This window comes from Pan paniscus, chromosome X (genome assembly GCF_029289425.2).
Source record: "Pan paniscus chromosome X, NHGRI_mPanPan1-v2.0_pri, whole genome shotgun sequence".
NCBI lineage: Eukaryota > Metazoa > Chordata > Mammalia > Primates > Hominidae > Pan > Pan paniscus.
Window position 1 is genome coordinate 109,631,904 of NC_073272.2, and position 21,406 is coordinate 109,653,309.

At 44.2% G+C, this 21,406-nt stretch overlaps 1 protein-coding gene across 11 annotated transcripts in view; it reads left to right on the top strand.

Moving 5' to 3' along the window:
• The window catches only part of TMEM164 (transmembrane protein 164), a 193,319-nt gene that overhangs the window by 137,733 nt on the left and 34,180 nt on the right, over window positions 1-21,406 (top strand). For all 11 annotated transcript variants that reach the window (XM_008975536.5, XM_008975533.6, XM_055106140.2 and 8 more), the window contains one exon: window positions 3,800-3,878. In XM_008975536.5, the coding sequence (XP_008973784.1) occupies window positions 3,800-3,878 (79 nt within the window). The remainder of the gene's footprint in view (window positions 1-3,799; window positions 3,879-21,406) is intronic.

The following is a 21,406-nucleotide window of genomic DNA, read 5'->3' on the forward strand; positions in this document are numbered from 1 at the left end:
CATGCCTATAGTCCCAGCTACTTGGGAGGTTAAGGCAGGAGGATTGCTTGAGCCCAGGAGCTCAGGGCTGTAGCATGCCATGATTGTGCATGAGAATAGCCACTGTACTGCAGCCTGGGTGACATAATGAGACCCTATTTCTTTAAAAACAAAAACAAAAACTTTTTCCTCCATTATTGAATGCCCTTTCCCCCTGTCCCTGTGCCTATTGCTGTTTCTTTGGATGTTATTTAATTTCTCTGTGCCTTAGTTTCCTGTCTGTCAGATGCGCATGATCATAGTCCCTACTTCATAGGAAAGTTGTAATAATTAAATGAGATAACACTATGTGTATTAGTCCATTTTCATGCTGCTGATAAAGACATACACAAGACTGGGTAACTTATAAAGAAAAAGAGGTTTAATGGACTCACAGTTCCATGTAGCTGGGGAGGCCTCACAATCATGGCAGAAGGTGAAAAGCACGTCTTACATGGTGGCAGGCAAGAGAGAATGAGAGCCAAGTGAAAGGGGAAACCCCTTATAAAACCATCAGATCTCATGAGACTTATTCACTACCACCAGAACAGTATGGAGGAAAATGCCCCCATGATTCAGTTATCTCCCACTGGGTCCCTCCCACAGCACGTGGGAATTATGGGAGCTACAATTCAAGATAAGATTTGGGTGGGGTCACAGCCAAAACATATCAACGTATAGAAATATTTAACACAGTACATGGTACATAATATAAGTACTTAAATATGATTTGCTATTAAATGACAAGTGGTAAGTTCTTGGCTCCCATTCAACTCTCTTATTCTTGCCATTATGTTTCTTCTTACTTCACCCCCTTTCTCTTACATCTTCTTCTTCCCTTTCTCTCCTTCTTTTTCCACACTTCCTCCTTAACCTATTTCCTCTTTCCCTCCCCTGGCTTTGGTTGCAGTGGCATATGCACCTAGTTCAGTACTCTTTGTGGCCCCCTGAAATAGAGAAGTCTTAGAGTAGGGGTGAGGCAGCCATCAGAGGAAGGAAACTGCTGGTGGGGACAGTCTCTTGGCCATTCCATCTGAAGTCTGTAGTGTAGCCATGGTGGCTGCAGAGATGCAAAGGGCCAGTGACAAGAGGCTCAGGAGCTGGGAGGCCTATGTTGCAGGGCAAGTTTGGCTACTGTGTGATGTGTGGCTGGGGCACCAGACAGTAGGCAGAGCATGCTATGAAGATGAGGATCATTTGAACAGGAAGGGACTGGGCTAAATCACCAAGTGGAGGGACGAGTGAGGACATGTGCATGTCCTGCCCCTGGTCCTGTTGCTGATACCACTATGACTACTCCCATTCGTAAGGGTGGCTCCTCCCCACGGAGCATCTCCTGTCAGTCGGACTTCTGTGGGAGGGAGCGAGTGAGCAAAGGATAGCTGAGTGTGCTGGCTAAGACTATAAATTCTAGAGCCAAACTGCTTGGATTTGAATCCTGGCTCTGTCACCGAATGAGAATTTATCCTTGAATAAGTTATCTAACTTTTCTGTGCCTCAGTGTCCCATCTCTAAAATAGATATAATTGGAACAATACAGTTCTTATGAGGATTTGTTTAAATTAACAGTTTACAAAGTGATTTTCATAGTTCATGGCATAAAAGAAGTACGATGTGAGTTTTTGTTATATTTTAAAAATTTTAAAAATCATACAACAATCTTAGAAGGCTTACTTTCATTTTACTGATGCCAAAACGGAGGTGGAGAGGTTAAGGGCCTTGGCCAAGGCCACAGAGCTACCGAGCAGCAGAGTCAAATCTAGAACACAGCTTTGACATACTCCAAAGTCCTAGCTTGTAACTGCAATGCTTAACTGCCTCCCTGGACATTCAGGTGGAGACTTTGCTTTCTAGGAGAGCTGGGAGGCAGGGTGAGGCAGGTGGGCAATGTGAGTCAAGGTGGGTGGTCAGCAGTTGGAGTCTGAGAGGTTGGGAGAAGTACTGCTTGAGGACACACCTGGGACTAGTGGCTGCATGCCCTTGGCCCGGCTCCTTGGTGGGGGAGAGCAGCCTGGCTTCCCAGGCCCATTTCAGGGACAGGTCAAGTCCCTTAGGTGCATGAAGGTGCTGATTTCAGCCAGAGAGCTAAGCCTTCTTGGGACTTTTTCCTTCCTTCCCTATTTTCCAGGTGACCTCAGTGAAGTTAATAACCCTTTTGCACCTCAGTTTCCTCATCTGTCAATTGAGGATAATACTTTACCTGGCTGCTTCCTGGGTATTTTGAGACATTGAGTAGATTGTGGATGTGAAATCATTTGAAAAGCATAAAGCAGTACCTAAATTTAAGATACTAGAGTGATCTCAGACCACATTACTGTGAGGGTCCAGTGTAGATCTCTCAGGCCTCTCCATAGCTACCTTGTGCTGATAATGCCCAGTGTCCAATTTCATGACCTTTTCCAGCTGGGGTCTACAGTGATACTTGGACTCTTACCTCTTTTTCTCAGTTTTTACATTTCCCTCGGTGAGTGTAAAGTAATAGTTGAGCAGCATGTGGGTCCCTGGGAAATTATTTTCCGTGTGGATTTTTATTTTTAAGAGCCAGAGCCAACGTCTGTGTCCAGCCTCCACAGTTGTCCCAGCTCCCATTCTGGGAGCTCTGCCATCTTCTTGGTTTCAGCCCTTGGCATAAGACAGACCTGGGCTCCTGTGGCTGGGGAGCCTGTAACTGCCTCCTCTCATTAGCAGACAGTCTTGGTTATGTGCTTGCCCTGTGGGGAACAGGGAGGCAGCTGACCCTTTCCCCTGGGTGCCTTTGTCTGTCCTGGCATACTTTGGGGGGTGTGTGTGTGTGTGTGTGTGTGTGTGTGTGTGTGTACACGTGTGTGTGTATGTTAGAGATTCTGTAAGCCCAAGAGGCTAGGCCTCTTGTCAGCTGCCAAAGTTCTTTTTTCCCCAGAATTGAGTTAGCCACCCAACTGTTTCCATTCTCTGCCCGCTGCGAAGCTCTACAGCAGGGCTGCTGTGGCAGGTCAAAACATGCTCTGCTTTGAGAATACAGAGATTCCATTTTGAGAGAGATGGGAAACAGGAGCGAGTGAGTGGGTGTGTTGGATGTAGGGAAAGTGAGGACATTCTTTTTGGTAAGCTGTGCCAAAATTGGCCCAGAAGCTTGGTCTAAACTCAAAAGTAGGGCTAATGCTGGGCTGACACCCAAATATCCAATGGGGAAAGTTTATTCTTGGATCTAGACCCTATGAGACCTAGCAATCATTTTTTTTTTCTCATCTGGAATATGGGGATAATTCTACTCCATATGTTCTTCATGTCAAATGAGAAATAAACTTGTAAATAGTCTACCATCTAGTCTCCAGGAGCAGGAAGTGACATAAGGTTGTGATTCTTAAAGTATTTTGCAGAATACAAACTGTTACTAAAAAAAGAATCACTTGCTAAATAAGTTTGGGGAACACTGGATAAACAATGGCATGCTTTTTGTCTGTAGGGGCCACTCAGGTCCTTCATATTCCAATAATACACATGGGAAACCACCAAGGGGATATATTATATACTACATCTCCTAAATTTTTAACCAAACTTTCTTAGTGGAGCATTTACAAGTACCTTCTCTACAAAAGACATCTAGGAAGATCCTGATCTAGATCAGAAGAATATTCATTTTGTTCTTTTTTTTTTCCTGCAATTGTAAAGAGAAGTGAATTGGTGAAATGCATGGGATTGCTAAAATATGGGTCCTGAACAGCAGGGGAGGTCAACTTTGGATTCTGTTGAAATGAATGCTTCCTGCTCTGAAACACTTCTCTCCCTCCTATCCTCACAGCTCCCCTTTGAATTGGAGATTTACTACATTCAGCATGTTATGCTCTACGTGGTACCCATCTACCTGCTTTGGAAAGGAGGTAAGGCCAGCAAACCACATTCCTATGCAACCCCCACACCTAACCTCTCCCTTCTGTTTTTGGGAGTCACAGCCTCTTGGGTGCTTCCCAGGATCTTCAGCTGCCGCTTGACTGAGTTTCTTCAACATAATTTATGCCGGGCACCAGGAAGTGGGGAGATGGGAATGGACGAGGCCTGCAAGGGGTCTGGGGACTTTTTAGACCCACCCTTCACTGGGTGACTATGGTGCTGCTGACTGTCTGTCACAGGGCCTGGGCTTTGGGTTCTTGATGGTGGCATTGTGTTTGCATGGAGCCCCCCACACTGTCACCTTCTTGTACTTGTGCCTTCCCCCTGCCTCAATGTGCAGTGTGGGATAGAAGGAGAGAGTAAAGCACTCGGTCCCCTCAAGAACAAAAGAAGATATTGTAAGGGGCAAGAAGTCCGGGGACCAGGGCAATTATGGGATTGAGGGGAGAGGCAGGTGAAAGAGTGGTGGTCACCCATGTAAAATAAACCACTGAAAACCTTCATTTGGTGAAGAGGGAGAGACCACCAACCTGGTAGAGGCAGCCTGGAAAGGAAGCTGATCTATTTGTAACCTCTCAGTGACCCTTAGATTATCCCTTCCCTCTATTGTGTAACAGACAAAAGGAAAGGGGTGCCTATCCATCTAGGCTTGTTGTGAGAGCCACTCCTTCTCAGTGTTCTTTACTTTCTGAAAGGCCCTGTGACTGGAAGACATCCTCTTTCAGTTTTAGCCCCAGCCTCTCTATCTCAGTTGCTGAGACTTTTCTGCTCCTACCTCACTCCAGGCAGCAAGGGTTTCATTTCTACCATACTGAAAGTGGCATGAGGCCACATGGGCCCTTGAGCTCACTGGAAGATAGTCTGGGAGTTCTGCTGGGCACTGCTGCTTCTTGGCTTATGCGTGGATGCTCTAAATCAGGCATTCCGGCAGATCTTAAGATCTGGTGTGAGATAGCCCCAAGGACTGGTCAACCCAGGAACATATTGCAGGATGGAGCCTACTTATAGTCCAGAGATTTGCCTCCTATGCCTTGATTTCTATCAGTTCTCCATACTTTAGCCTAAATATTCTTTGAGACTGCTTTTACCCTATGCGGCCACTTGGGGTCTCACGATGTCCAAAAACACTTCCTTTTAATTTGCTGTAAAAGCACTATTTTCCTCACGAGGCTTTAAGGAAAGTCTGAAGTTCCAATATCCAGGAGACTTGTGCCATTTCTCAGGTCTGTCCCCTGTGGCACAGGAAAGAGCCTCTTAATATTAAGTCTCAGAAATACACACATTCTGAATAGAACCAGGCAGATAGGTGTTCCTGGGCCTCAGAACCCTGCTACTCATCGTTCCTGGCTTCTGAGGTGTGTGATGGAAGTCCTAGCCAAATCTGCATGGCTGTTATTTAAACATATTTGTACTCTAAGGTCACCATAAAAATCTGTCAGGTAGCTGGGTTAGACTGGTCTGACATGGAAAATACCAAGTAGCCATCTTTCCTCCCTCCAAAAGAATAATCCAGGAAGCCACATCCTCAAGACTTGGCTAACTCTAAGATAATTGTATCTCCTTAGAGCAGATCCTCCCAGTTCCCTAAGTGGCGAGGTGAGAGATAGTAGGGCTGTAATGAGAGACAGTATGCTCTGTTATTGCTAATAACCAATAGATACCCTGGTGCAGTGAGGGTTTAGCTTGCAGCACCAGTGGAGTGATCTCACCAAACTGACTTTTTACTCCAGGACCTCAATGAGAGCATCTACCACCCCGCAGAAGTTGATGGGCCCCAGTACCTTCTATCTGGCCAACTTTGAGCTATTTTGAGGGCTCATCTCCCATCTCCCTTTCCAGCTCTTTACTGCCATCTGCTGTTCACTTGGGGGGAATTATGAGCATTGAGAGAAACATCTGGATTTCTTCACCTTTGATCCCAAGCCTTGGACCTAGGCCTTGCAGAGGGAGAATGGATCTGAAGCAAGCTGTCGGAAGATTAGTTTTCTGTAAACCAAGAAAGCCGAGAGTCTGGGGCTTCTGTTCCCTAGAAGTCGCTTGTAATTTTGTAGAAATAAATGGCTTAGCAATTTTTACCCAATACAAGACAGCTCTCCTATAGGTATCTCCCATGCCCAGGAACCCTGTTTTCCTGAAAGGCAAGGTCCTGCTTGAGCATATAGTGCCTCTTCCTATGGTTTGGGGTGGGTGGGTAGGTGGCGCCTTGTGGGAAACCCACTCATCCCTTATTCTTGCAGACCTTATGCACTGTCACAGTACATGGGACCTCTCTCATCCACACTGCTCTTTTCTTCCTCTGGCCTGTCCCTTCATTTCCCTGTTTCCTTTCCTTCAGACTTGTTGCCTGTGGCCCTCTGGAACTCTATTTCTTTTTTTTCTGTGTTACAGTATTTTTAAATTTAATTTTTATTAGATACTGACAAATTATGCTTTTATATATGTATAGGGTACAAGGTGATGCTACGCTATATGTATACAATGCAGAATGATTGAATCAAGCTAATTAACAAACTATATTTCTTACAAACCACTCCCAACCCCACCGGCAGCTCTGCATGGGGCACAGAGCCTTCCTGTCTCTTGCCTACAGCTTCCTCTAATGGAGGCTGCTCTTTCTGCCCTGCCCCATATGCTGCAGAGCCCCCTCTGTCTCTTCTAGAGCACTATCTCATCTGTACGTTAGGGGAAAAAGGCTTTCTCTTTTACCATTCTCTCTCTTTTTTTTTCATCACCACCATCACTTGACCTCTTGGTCACTTCCCCTATATTCCTAGAAGTCGCTGGCCTGTAGCTCTCAATATTTCCATTATAATTTGAGCCAACATCCTGAGAGACTTCTTGTAAGGACCACCCATCCACCCCAGCTTCTCAAGGTTTGGGCTTCTTAATTGCAGTGACCTCAGCATTCCCTTCTTTTCAGCCACCAGGACCTTGTTTTCCCGTAAAGCTCCTCTATGTGAGAACATAACTCCTGTTATGTTCTTTCTTTGACCCAAATCTCCACTCCTTTCCTCTTCTTCCTATTCAGCTTGTATCTCCATGACCTATCATTGAAACTTTCACTAGCTCCTGAAAGTGTCTCACCTCCCTTGTCCCTTCCAACTGGGATCAGTGTCCCATGCCTTTTCAGTGTGCCCAGTCTTGGCCTACCGGAGGAGCTCTTTCAAGCCATTCTGATTAGGGCCATGAAAATTTCATGATGTCTATTATAATTGTGCTCTCAACACCATTGCTCAATTTATTTTCTGTCTATGGTCAGCTCCTCCGCACATTGCCCTCACAAGTCCTGTGCTAAATCTTTACCACCCTCCTCAAATTTCCTGTCTACTCTGTTCAAACCTTCTGTTCTCTCCACCCTCAATAGATCCCCCCTATCCCCACAAATGACTGAGAAAATTGAGGTTTTGGGATGGAAATTTCCTCAACACTTCTCTCTACCTCTACAAGCTTCTTTACCCACATCCATCCCTATCTTCCTCCTTCTCATCCTGGAAGAAATGGTGTTCATTCTGTTCTGGCCAATAATACCCCTGTGCGATTAGCTCCCATCCCTGCTACCACCTCTGGAGCCTCATTCTATCAATTAATCACTTATGTACCTGGATATTCTTTTTCTTTCTTTTTTTTTCTTTTTTTAGACAGGGTCTCACTGTATCACCCAGGCTGGAGTACAGTGGTGCAATCACGACTCATTGCAGCCTCAACCTCCTGGCTTACATGGTCCTCCCACCTCAGCCTCCTAAGTAGCTGGGACTACAGGCACATACTACCACACCCGGCTCATTTTTTTTTTTTTTTTTTTGTATTGTGTAGAGACAGGGTTTTGCCATGTTGCTCAGGCTGGTCTTGAACTCTTGGGCTCAAGTGATCTTCCCACTTCAGCCTCCCAAAGTGTTGGGATTACAGGCATGAGCCACTGTACCTGGCCATTAGCTGAATTTTCAACCCTCTCTTCACTGCTGGCTTTTCAGCCAATACAGATGTTCAAATCTTTCCCATTCTAAGAAACTTTCTCGCAATCCCATACAACTCTGTCTTCCCTCTTCCCTTCACACCTAAGCATCCTAAAAGAATAATCTAAACAATATTTTCTAAAATTTAGTTCTTTGGGCAAGACAATTTTTGTCTTATCCACGTAACCATGTGTGTTATTATGTATGTAATACATGTCCTTAAATCTATTGAGTTTTTTTTTAACTAAAATATATACGCTTTCAAGAGAAGCCCCATAATATCCATGAGATTGTGGCTTTGATTTACTGGTTATCTATTTTAACACAGTTTATATACAAAACTATTAAAAATGAAATGTTTATCTGTTTGCCACCTGAAATCACCTCATACATGGTGCATAACTTTGGGAGACACTGGGGTCTGCCCTTGAGTTTTCTTCTCAATTACCCTTTATTCCTCAGACCATTTACTCTGATATCTAACCCTCTACCAGACTTTTCACAGAAATGGTGCTTCTAAAGATCACCAGCAACGTCTGTCTGACCAAATCTAATGACCATCTCTCAGTCTTTATCCTACGGAATGCTGTTGCATTGGATGGTATTGATCACTCCGTTTTGGATTGCTCTGCTTCGGGGCTTCCAAAGTTCCTCCCTTTCCTGGCTTTCCTACCTCACCAATCATGTCTTCTCAAGTCTCCTTCACAGGTTATTTTTTCTCACTCCTCTGAGATGTTGAGTTCTGTTCTAGGCTCACATCTCATTCTAATTGTCTGGTATGGTTTTGCCTGCTTTCACGGTTTAACTACTAGTCTGTCTAGTTATGGCTGCTACATCACTGTCTACAGCTCAGACTTACGAGAGTCACATTCATATAGTTTACTCAACTTCTCTACCTAAATGTCTCAAGCATATGTCAAACCCAACCTGTCTGTGTCAAACTCATTATCTTCCCTGTCAGCCCTCCTGCTCTTCTTGTGGTTCGTGCCAAGTAGCAGCATCCAATCACCCCAGCTAAAAACTGGGAATCATCCCTGCCTCCCGTATGCAATGCATCCGTTCATCTCACATATATTAACATATGCCTTCTTCCTGCCAGGATCCAGACTGACCACTGGGGTGCCCTGATAAGCAAAAATCAGACACCACCCTGTCCTTCATAACATTTATAAGCTAGTGGGGGTGGAGTGGGGAGATGGGTATGAATCAAATATCACATGAATTTATAGTTATGACTGAGATAAGTACTCTGAAAGAAAGGAACATGCTCTTATGAGAACTTAGAACAAAACAAGCTGACTGAGTTTGGGGGTTTGGAGGAGAGTTCCCTGAGGAAATGACATTTAAATAGAAATCCAAAGGATGAGTTGGAGCTTATTAGGCAAGTACAGGATTAGGGGAGGTGACTTCTTGTAGATGGGCAAAATGGCATGTACAACAGCACTGTGGCAATGGGGAGCACAAGGGGAGTGGATGACACTGGGCCTGAGGGGCAGGCTGGGGTCATATATGAAGGCTTTGTCACCCATGGTCAGGGGTTTGGCCTTGATTGCCAAAGCTATGGGAAGCCTGTGAAAATGTGAAGAAGGGATATAACATCAGCTTGCTTCACCAATTGATTCTTCTCTGATTTAACTTATTTGCACATTTTACACATTTTAATTCAAAAATCTAAAATATAAAAAGCCATACTGTGAAAAATATATTTCCCGTCCCTTCCCTCCATCCATATAGTTCCCTGCTACAACTCCACGAGTAACTACTATTTTTGGTTTTTGTATATCCTCCCAGAGTTTGTTTTTTTGCATATACAAGTAAATTTAAAAAATATTTTCCCCCTTCTCCAGACATTCATCCTAAAATAGCAAATACACAACCATCCTGTTGTTACTGTTTTGCTTAGCAATATTTCTTGGAGAGCTTTCCATGTGACCCCACAAGAAGCTCCCCCTTTCTTTCTTTTTTTTTTATAGTGGTATAATATTACATTGTGTGGATGATAGAATACAGTATAATAAAAATGGCAGAGCTTTGACATAAGACAACTATATGCCAGATATTGTCACACACTTTTCCCATGCATTAACTCATTTAATCCTATAACAACTCTGTTAGGAAGGTGTTATTATTATCTCCCTTTTATAGAAGAGGAAACTGGTACTCAAATAGCAAGTGACAGTCCCCGGATTTGAAGCCAGTAGTATGGTTCCACGGTTCTTGCTTTTAATCATAACACAAAGTTACAACACTATATCATAATTTATTTTTTTCAGTCTGCTATTGATGGACATTTAGGTTGTTTCAAATCTTTTGATAATGTAAATAACACTGCACTGAAGGAACTGGTACCTTTGCCATTTTGCGTGTGTGCAAGAATATCTATAGGATATATTTCCAGAAGTGGTAATGCTGAATCAGAGTATATGCATTTGTATTTTTGTTGGATATTTCCAAATTCATGAAAGTTGTACCAGTTTAAATGTTTACTAGCAATGTATGAGAGTGTCTGTTTCTACACAACCTCACCAAATTGGATTTTTGCCCATCTGATGGGTTAAAAAAAAAAAGGTATATCAGTTCGATTTTAATTTTAATTTCACTTTGAGTGAAGCCAAGTGTCTTTTTACATATTTAAAATTGGCATTTGGCTGGGCATGGTGGCTCAAGCCTGTAATCCCAGCACTTTGGGAGACCGAGGTGGGTGGATCACCTGAGGTCATGAGTTCGAGACCAGCCTGGCCAACATGGTGAAACCCCCTCTCTACTAAAAATACAAAAATTAGCCAAGTGTGGTGGTGCGCATGCCCGTATTCCCAGGTACTCGGGAAGCTGAGGCATGAGAATCGCTTGAACCCAGGAGGTGGAGGTTGCAGTGAGCCGAGATTGTGCCACTGCACTCCAGCCTGTGCAACAGAGTGAGACTCAGTCTCAACAAAATAAAATAAAATAAAATAGGCATTTGATTTCCTCTTCCTTGAACTACATGCTCCTATCACATGCTCATTGTTCAATTGTGTTGGCCTTTTTACAAAATTTGAATCCTAAGAGCTTGTTACATATAAATATTAACAGTTTACCCTTTATGATATGAGCTACAGATATTGTCCTCAGTTGTGTTTTCTTTTGACTTTGCTAATGTTTTATTCTTGCCATGCAGGATTTTTAAATTTCTTTTTCTTCTTCTTTTTTTTTCTTTTCTTTTTTTTTTTTTTTTTTTTTTGTCTGAGACGTAGTCTCACTCTGTTGCCAGGCTGGAGTGCAGTGGCGTGATCTCAGCTCACTGTAGACTCCGCCTCCCGGGTTCAAGCGATTCTCCTGCCTCAGCCTCCCAAGTAGCTGGGACTATAGGCACGTGCCACCACGCCCGGCTAATTTTTGTATTTTTAGTAGAGACGGGGTTTCACCATATTGGCCAGGATGGTCTTGATCTCTTGACCTCGTGATCTGCCCACTTCAGCCTCCCAAAGTGCTGGGATTACAGGCATGAGTCACCCTGCCCGGCTGAATTTTTACCTTTCTATGTAATTTATCTTTTATGGCATCTAAATTTAGAGTCATGGTTAGAAAGCCCTTTACTACTCCAAGGTTATAAAAAATATATATCCCATATTTTCTTCTGGTATGTTTATAGTTCCTTTTATTATTATTTTTTACATTTAAGTATTTTATTCACTTGGAATATATCCTGATATACAGTGCAAGATAAAGATCCAACTTTATTTCCAGCTGGCTTCCCATTTGTCCCCACACTGTTTATTAAATAGTCCAACATGATCCAATCTGCTTGTGGAGAAGATCATATTGGCTGCTGTGTGGAGAAATCACTGGGTCCTCCTGCTCTTACCTCCTAAATATCTTTCAGACTCATCCTCTCCTTACCATCTCTAGGACCACTACCTTGGGCCAAGCCTTGCGCATGTCTTCCCTCAATGATGATAATTGACTCTGTGTGATCTCTCTCCAGCCAGCCTCCTTTGCTCCCCCTAAGCCCATTCCTGGAGCTTCCAAAGCTACTTCTATAGCTCAAATAGGATCATAGCTCTTTGTCATTTGGAAGCTTTCAGTGGCCCCCCATCTTCCCCAGTGCACAAGACCGTATGACCTGGTACCCAACCCCTTCTCCAACCTCATGTCTTTACACTCCCTTCTTTGTACTGTACACTGTGGTGATACCCAAATCCTTGGGGTTCCCTGAGTATTTTATCCAATTTTCATGCCTCTGTGCCTTTGAAAATGCTGTGATTTCTGCCAGGAATGCTCTTCTCCAGCTGTGGGCCTAGAAACATTCATTTCTCAAAACTCACGTCAGTAGTTACTTTCTCCAAGAAGCCCTCTGTAACTATTCTACCCCAGCTCCCGCCAGCTGCCTCTGTTCCTCCCATTTTTGTCATCCTCACAGTATAGTCTTTACATGCAGGTCTCCCTGAGGACAGGAATTTTTCATTTCTTCTTGGTATGTAGGTGATGAATGAATGAATGAATGACCTTCTATTCAGGGACGTATTCATGTACTGCAAATTGCACATAATTTATTATACATCTTACAAGCTAATGTTTACTAGGCACTGGGTTTGTTACATGTGTGATCTTGATCTCATTTAATTCCCACAGTGTCCACTAGACTTATGGGAGTACATCACGTGAGGCCCATGACCTTGAATGAGAAAAATAATCACATCTTTATGTCCATTAACTGCAACTGAAATACAGTCATCTCTCGGTATCCATGGGGAATTGGTTCTAGGACTTCCCCCACCACAAATACCAAAATCCAAGGATGCTCAAGTCCCTAATGTAAATGACGTAGTATTTGCATCTAACCTACACACATCCTCCTGTATACTTTAAAGGAAGCTTGTCTAACCTGTGGCCTGGGATGGATTTGAATGTGGCCCAACACAAATTTGTAAACTTTCTTAAAACATTATATTTGAAAAAAAATTTTTTTCAGCTCATCAGCTATCAATAGTGTATTTTATGTGTGGCCCAAGACAATTCTCCTTCCCATGTGGCCCAGGGAAGCCAAAAAATTGGACATCCCTGCTTTAAATCATCTCTAGATTACTCATAATACCTAATACAATGTAAATGCTATATACATAGTTGTTATACTGTTTTTTATTTGTATATATTTTTTACTATTGTTATTTTTATTTTTAAAAAATATTTTTGATCTGTGGTTGGTCAAATCCACAGATGCGGAACTTGCAGATATGGAGGGCCGACTTTGTGGTATATCCTTTAGTAAGGAATGTAGATAACAAACCACAGTTACATTAGCAGCACTTGGCATGCTGTTGTTAATGTAAATTACACATATTTTCCTCTTATGTTAGAGTTGTTGCAGATATCTCAAAAAATCATTGGCATTCATCATTACCTCAAAATTTAAAAACAGATGTGCCTTTTAAAAGCATTTTGATAACTATATTTCAACATGATTATTTTCTTTTATAATCCTATATATTCTATTTCGTATACTTAAATACTTTATTCTGAGAGACAGCCTTTACACTTCCCCAGACTGCCCAAGGAGTGCATAGTACCACCAAGGTTAGGAGTCCCTTTACTAGAGTTTATTTTATTTTTATTTTTTTGAGACAGATACTCACTGTGTCACCCTGGCTGGAGTGCAGTGACCTGATCTTGGCTCACTGCAACCTCTGCTTCTCGGGTTCAATCAATTCTCGCACCTCAGCCTCCAGAATAGCTAGAAGTACAGTCACATGCTGCCACGCCCGGCTAGTTTTTGCATTTTTTGTAGAGATAGGGTTTCACCATGTTGGCCAGGGTGGTCTGGAACTCCTGGCCTCAAGTGATCCGCCTGCCTCTGCCTCCCAAAGTGCTGGGATTATAGGCATGAGCCACTGTGCCCGGCCTGCACTAGAGTTTAAACTGGTGTTTGAAACCAGGTGGGCAGAGATGCCTCTATGCTGCCTGTCCATGGAGTCGCTGGATTCAGACAGACTGTAGGTACAAATCCTAGTTATCCCACTTGCTAGTTAGTTCTGGCATTTGGGCGAGTACCTTGACCTCTCTGTGTCTGTTTTCTCACTTGCAAAATGAGGGTAGTAATAGTACCTACCTCATAGGGTGTTATGAGGATTCACTGAGCTGATACATGAAGAGTATACAGAACAATGACTGGCACATAGTAAATACTATGTATTGGGTTTGTATAATTATTAATTACCCACTGTTCTGCCTTGTGTTAATTATACATCTTTCTTCCAACTAGACTGCCGTCTCTAGAGGTCAGGATTGTGCCTTGCTGTGTTCTAAAGCCTCAGAACCTTGCATGAACTGAGAGCATGCTTGTCAGTGGATGTAACATTACTGGTCCTCCCTCCTTTGAGACACTTGTTTCTCCTTTGAGCTCCAGGGTACCTCTTTCTCCTGGTTCTCCTACTTCTCTGGTTCTTTCTCCTTGGGCTCTTTTGCTCTGCCTGCCCCATAGATCCTGGTGTTCTTCATCAATAGAGATAACACAGGCTTGAGAAGCAGTACAGGTACTTCAAAAATAACAATTAGACTCCTCATTTCTGTACCCCTTCTCTCATCCTGCTTGTCTTCCTCCTCTGTTTCCTGTCTTGGTTAGTGGCTCTACTCTCCATCCACTACCAAAGCAAAAAACGTAGGCAACATCCTAGATCTCTTCCTCTGCGTCTTCCCATTTACCAATCAGTTCAGAAGTTCTGACAGTTTAAATTCTCAAAATTGTTTGCAAATTTGGCCCTTCCTCCTCATCCTCACCACCCCTGTCCGACTGTGGGCTCTCAGCCTCTGTTACCAGGACTACTTTGCTTCCTCTCTCCTCTCCCTGCCCCCTGATTTCCCCTACCTCCTACCCAGGCTATCCTCTATACAGTCTCCAGAGTGACCATTTTAAGGAAAGAGGAAATCTGATCTGATTTTGCTCAGCTGCTTAAAAATCCCATCCAGGATGAAGACCAAACTTCTTTGCATAGCATTCAAGACCATTCACAGTCTGATTCTTGTCCATCTCTTTGGCCTCATTTCTCATTGCTTAGACTCCGATTCTATCACTTTACCTTCTGGTTTTTATTTGTTTTGTTTTTTTAGAGATGGGGTCTTACTATGTTGTCCAGGCTGGAGGGCAGTAATGCAATCATAGCTCACTGCAGCCTGCATCTCCTGGGCTCAAGTGATCCTCCTGCCTCTGCTTCCCAAGCAGCTGAGACTGCAGGTACATACCACTGTGCCCAGCTCATTACTTTACTTTCTGAATAAACTTATCTGCTGACAGGTTTGCCCAGCCTTCCTTGCTTTGTGTCCAGGCTCATACTATCTATTCTACTTGAAACCTGGCAAACTTCGTGTGTTCCTTTGCAAGTTAGCTCAAGGGTACTACCTCCTCTCTGGAGGTGTCTCTGACTTTCCTAGGCAGCCAAGGGCATGTATTCCTTAATGTGCCTTTCTCCTTGTACTTTTATTATAATATGCCATGAGTGCAGTAACCACCATTTCTAGTTGTCTGTGTTTTGCCACTAGGTGGCAGTAGTCACATCTTTTCGGGAGATTAAGATAATTAATATTGGATATTGATTTATTTTATTTATTAAAGATGTTGATTAATAATTGTTGTAATTGAGGTGCTATGGGAATAAGGATGCGGGTAAAATCCGTGAGGCCCCTGGATTTTGGCCTGAGTGACTGGGTGGGATAGAGTATCATTAACTGAGAAGAGGGCGCAGAAGGAAGGAGCATGTTTTAGAGAGTGTCTTAGTCTTTTTGGCCTGCTACAACAAAAATGCTATCAACTGAGTAGCTTATAAACAATATAAATGTATTTCTCGCAGTTCTGGAGGCTGGGAAGTCCAGATCAAGGTACCAGAAGATTCAGTGTCTGGTAAGGGCCTGTTCCTCCTAGATGGGGTCTTCTCACTGTGTTCTCACACGTGGAAGGGGCAAGCAGGCTTCCTTGGGCATCTTTTATAAGGGCACTAATCTCATTCATGAGGGATCCACCCTCATGACCTAATCAGCTCCTAAAGGCTCCACCGCTTAATACCATCACATTGACCATTAGGTTTCAACATGAATCTGAGGAGAGGAACATAAACATTCAGACCATAGCAGCGAGGAAGATGATTTTACTTGAGTTTGAGGTGCTTATAGGCTATCTAGGTTGAGATGCCCAGGAAGCATTAGGATAAAATATTCTGGAGCTGTTCAGGGGAATCTGGACTAGACACTGACTTTAGTATCAGTGATTATAGAACTAGTAGATGAAAACATTGGAATGAATGAGCTGGTCCAGGGTAACTATGTAGGTAGGGATAAAATAGGACTTAGAGAAAGCCTTGGGGAACATCAACTTGCAAACAGTAGACAGAAGAAGAAGAGTGTAAGGAGATTGCAGGAAAGATCAGTGATAGAAGGAGAGGCTGGTTGTCCTGAAAACTAAGGCAGTAGAAATTTTTCCCAAAGTGGTATTAGCCAAGCCATGTTGGATCTAAGAGGTACAGTAAAATCAGGTCCTCAGAGAAGTGGGAATTACGGGGAAGAAGTTAAGGGCATTAAGGAAGGAGGGGTTAAGGGTGTTACAGAGCCAAGGGAGGGTGTTTCTCCTCCTCCTTTCTCCCCCTCCCTTTCTCTCCTTTTCACCTCCTTTTCCCTTTCTCTCTGCCCCAGGGCTGAGCATGTTCAAATGCTAAACTGAAGCCCGGTAGAGCCAGGGAACATTGAAGGTACCAGGGAGAAAGGGGAGTGGATGAATTACAAGTTGATGACAACTGCTGAGAATGACAGGGGTTTGGTGGTGGATTGAGAAGGGTAATGACAAGAGAAATAAGTGCTGTGGGAAATGGAAGAAGGAGATAAGCCTAGACTCTCTCAACACTGTCCAATAGAATTCTCTGTGATGATGAATATATCCTATATCTGTTCTATTCCACATGGTAGCCACTAGCTACATTTGGCTTTTGAACAGTTGAAATGTGCCTGGGGGGACTGAAGAGTTGGATTTCTCATTCGATTTTAAGGTTAATTAATTTGAATTGAAATTGATTGGTTGGGTGATTGATTGATTGATTGATGAGATGGAGTCTCGTCCTGTCGTCCAGGCTGGAGTGCAATGGCGAGATCTTGGCTCACTGCAACCTCGACCTCCCGGGTTTAAGCGATTCTCCTGCCTTAGCCTCCTGAGTAGCTGGATCTACAGGCACATGCCACCATGCTTGGCTAATTTTTATATTTTTAGTAGAGATGGGGTTTCACCATGTTGGCCAGGCTGGTCTCAAACTCCTGACCTCAAATGATCCACCCACCTCAGCCTCCCAAAGTGCTGGGATTACAGGTGAGAGCAACTTTGCCTGACCTGAATTGAAATTTAAATGGCCATATGTGGTTAGTGGCTATTGGACAACATAGCTCTAGAAGGTTGGTGACTGGCACTGTGGGGCCCTCCTGAAAGAAGAATCCGTGGATTTTTCTGGCACTGGTTTGTACGGTTACCCCATTTGGGGTTCAGCAGCCTAAGTGGAGGTGCAGGACATCTGGCTGGAGGGATCCGTCCAATGTTGAGGCTTTGTAAGTAGGGTCAGTATTGTTGAAAATCTAGAAAGTGAGGGATGTTTGAGGGGTTCTGGAGAGTTTTGGTAATCCTGCAACGCACTGTATTGCTTTCAGGTTTCTGACCAAGGACAGGTCACCCAAGGAGCAATAGCAGAATGGGAGACAGAGCAGCACTTTATTATTAGCTGAGCAGGCATCCAGTATCTTTAGTGCTGGGCGAGAGCTTGCAGCTTTGTTCTCAACATCTAGGTGAGCTTCCCACTCTGTACCTAGAGAATATAATGTGGCTAGATGTGTAGCACAGGCCCCCCCATACTTTCCACCCTATCAAAGGCATTGAGAAACTAGAGAGGAAAGTGAAGAGGCCTGGCTATGCAAAGAGACAGGTTCTGCTGAGATGTGCATGACGAAATACACATGCTGCCCATTACAAAGCTAGACTACCTGGTTTCAAATACTGGTTCTCCTCCTTACTAGCTGTGTGACTTTGGCCAAGTTCCCTTACCTTCTCCAAGCTTCAGTTTTCTCATCTGTAAAATAAAAATAATAACAGTACTTCCTCATATGGTTGTAATGAGCATTAAATGACTTAATGTATTAATATATAAAGCGCTTATAACAGTCCCTGTCATGTAATGGTGGTATATAAGTTGTTTGCTATTATTAGTATGGTTTCAGCTTGCCAATATACTGTGGCCCTGCCTACTAATCTAATAAAATGTGGTTTGAGCAGTTTTTTAGGTTCTCACCTTTAGTAAGCCACCCTTTGGGGATGATGTAGTGAGGGGATAGATAGAAGTGTGGGGAGAGGGGGATGAAGAGTTCTGCTTCCCACCAGGGAGTTGAGAGTGCTGGTGTCAGAGTTCGAGGCCATGGGGTCCAAGCTGGTGTGGAAGAAAGGCTAGAAGAGAGCTGGGGAACAAGGAGGAATTCTATGGAGGGAGGTAAGGAGCATCAAGGGATCACAGGTCACGAGGAGGTCTAGGGGCATGCGCATAGTAGGAATAAGGATATGAAAGCTGAACTGTTGGGAGGTTGTGGTCAGATGATCCCAGCAGAGGCGGGGCAGTTCAAAGTGATGACAGAAGGCAGGTTGTGGTTAGTGCGGTGGAGTAGACCTGTAGAGTTGAGGAGGTTCAGGAGGCCACGAGGTTAGGGTATTGGAAGAGGTGCCTGCATGGATGTTAAAATCACCCAGAATGCCATCAGGAAAAGGTATAACGTATAAAAGAAGGTGGTAAGCTAAGTGACACTGATCTGAGATGAATTCAATGACCTGGAGGCCAACAACAGGTGACAGTGACAAAGAGGAGGAACTGAATCTTGAAAGAGAACGAGGGAAGAGTAAACGTCTAGAAGCAATAATGGAGGGCTAGAGGAATCTTCAACTTCCCTTCCCCCACAAAAAATTGCTGCAGGAATAGAAGGATTAAAAAAGAACAGCCTTCTCAGAGCTGTTAGTGGAAGAAATCACACCCTCAGCGGACAGCCAGGGTTCCTTAGGGTGAGGAGGTAAAAGGGACGTTCTGGGGAAAGGTGGCAGGTATAGACAGATTGGTTGATCATAAACACCCCAGGCCAGTGGTGGTGGTGGGCTTCCAGAGGTTCTAGTGGGATGGGTTGGGAGGAAGTCAGCCACAAGGTGGTTGGAGGAAAGTGCCCACACAGCTTTAGGCCCACAGCTTGGTCCTGCCTACGGCTGGTGACACAACTCAGGAGTTCCCCTCTCTTCATCCTTGTGATGTGTTTCGATTGGTTGGTTGTGTTTGTTTTCATTTCGGCAGCAGTTCTTAACCTGGGGTTCACAAATAGGATCTTAAGGGGTTCATTCACTTGAATGGGGGGAAGTCACATCTTTATTTTCACTGACCTCTAGCAGAAATGTAGCACATGAACGCAGACAACAAGCACCAGTGGTATTAGCCCTACCTGTGTCTTTGTTGTCAGTAGCAATCACAGATGGCTTCCTATCACATTTCAGTAGTAGCGGCCATCTCAGGATAGTGTTTATGCTCATCTGCTTTGAAAGTGATGGTAGTTATTAGGCCTGCTGCTAGATCTTGTGATTAAATGTATTTATAAAGAAACATAATTAGTATATTACAAAATTTAAAAAATATTTTGGTAACTGTGTTTTAATATAATTGAATTCCTTTGGCTTTTATTTTATGCATTTCAAACATTGTTCTGAGAAGGAGTCCTTTGGTCTCCCCAGGCTGCTGGGGTGCGGGGGGTGGGGTGGAGGGCCTGCTTCAAGTCTGCTGGGAAATCCCTTTCTATTTCACTAGAGGGAGCTCTTGTTTCAGAATTGCTGAGCAGTGACCCTCAGGCTTGACACCCAGTAATAAGGTTGTTTTTTTGTTTTGTTTTGTTTTTTTGTTTTGAGACAGAGTCTTGCTCCGTCACCCAGGCTGGAATGTAGTGGTGTGATCTTGGCTCACTGCAACCTCCACCTCCTGGGTTCAAGGGATTCTCATGCCTCAGCCTCCTGAGTAGCTAGGATTACAGGCATGCGTCACCATGCCCAGCTAATTGTTGTAATTTTAGGAGAGGTGGGGTTTCACTGTGTTGCCAAGGCTGGCCTTGAATCCCGAAGTGCTGGGATTACAGGCGTGAGCCACCGTGCCTGCCTGAGAAGGCTGTTTTGAAATACAGGCAATTCAGATGTTTTTGGAGGACATTTCAAGAAACTGGGGTTAAGAACCTCAGTGTTGTTTGTTCTAGGCAGGCCATCTCTCTCTTGAGTGGGCTTTCAGCTCATCTTCTGGAGGATGAGGATTGGACCTCCTGTGCTAGTTACTTTCTGGGACCAGTTAAAGCGGAAGCACTTTGGCCAATGGCAGCTCAAAAACTGGCCCCAAGGTCATGCTGACATCAGTATCCAGGCTGAGTTTCCTGTTTCTCCTCCATACCATTGAGCCCATTGCCCCTCCCATCTAGCTAGTGTTAGGATGTTAGAGAAGTTCCCCTCTTCCATGAGGCTTCCCTGCTCCACTATACTGGTCAGGTAAGGGCAGGTGAAAGTATAGGAACTCTGGTAAATCCTGAGGCTCCTGAAGGGTTAGTGGATGAGGGGGGACCTGAGGGATTTGACTGATTGGCGAAGGGCTGAGCCTTGTGCAACAGGTGGGTAGGTGAGTTTCTGAAGACCACTGGATTGTCCCTGCTGAGGAAGAAGTGATTGGTGCTCAGGAGTCCTTTGTGGGAGCAAATGGTTAAGTCAAGTGTTTTCTGCCTTAATTTTCTCACCTTCCAGGAGACACTGCTCCTCACACCTGGCCAGACTCTGTCCCCTTCACTGGCAGCTTTTCCCAGGTCTCTTGGTTCGTCTTCCAGCTCCAGGATTCCCTCTAAGTCAGTGTTTCTCCTATATGGTTGGAGGACCCAAGCATCAGGATCATCCTGAAGTGCTTGTTACTACAGTGGAGATTCCAGGGCCCACTCAGACTTCCCGGATTCAACTCTATGGGGCAGGGCCCAGGAAGCTGCATTTTCCACAACTTCCCTAGGACAGTTGTTTTCAAAGTGTGGTCCCTGGAATAGTAGTATCTGCCTAACCAGGGAACCTGTTATTAATAAAAATTCTCAGATTCCAGATTCCAGGCCTCACCCTAGATCTACTAGAAACTCTAATCAGAAACTCTGAGGTAGGGCCCAGCAAGCTGGATTTTAAGAAGCCCTCCTAGAGATTCTGATTTTGACCCACACTCAAGTTGGAAAGCCACTGCTGTAGCGGATTCTGATACAGAACGAGTTGAAACCTTGTTGCCTCAGATGATCCAAGAGTTGGCTCCCCCTTGCGTAAAGCTCAGCAGAGACACAGCTAAGGTCACACAGCAGCTTGGTAAGAGTAGAAGCTGGGACCTGGGTCCTTGGACTTCAGTGCATATTCTGCTAGGTCAGGTCCACCTGTTGGATTCTTTGCCAATTCAGGGCCCTCATCCTGTGTACTACTGTCAGGGGGCTGCCTCTCTGATCCTCATGGATGAAGGTGGGTCTTTAAATTGCCTTAGCCACAGGCTGGGTGG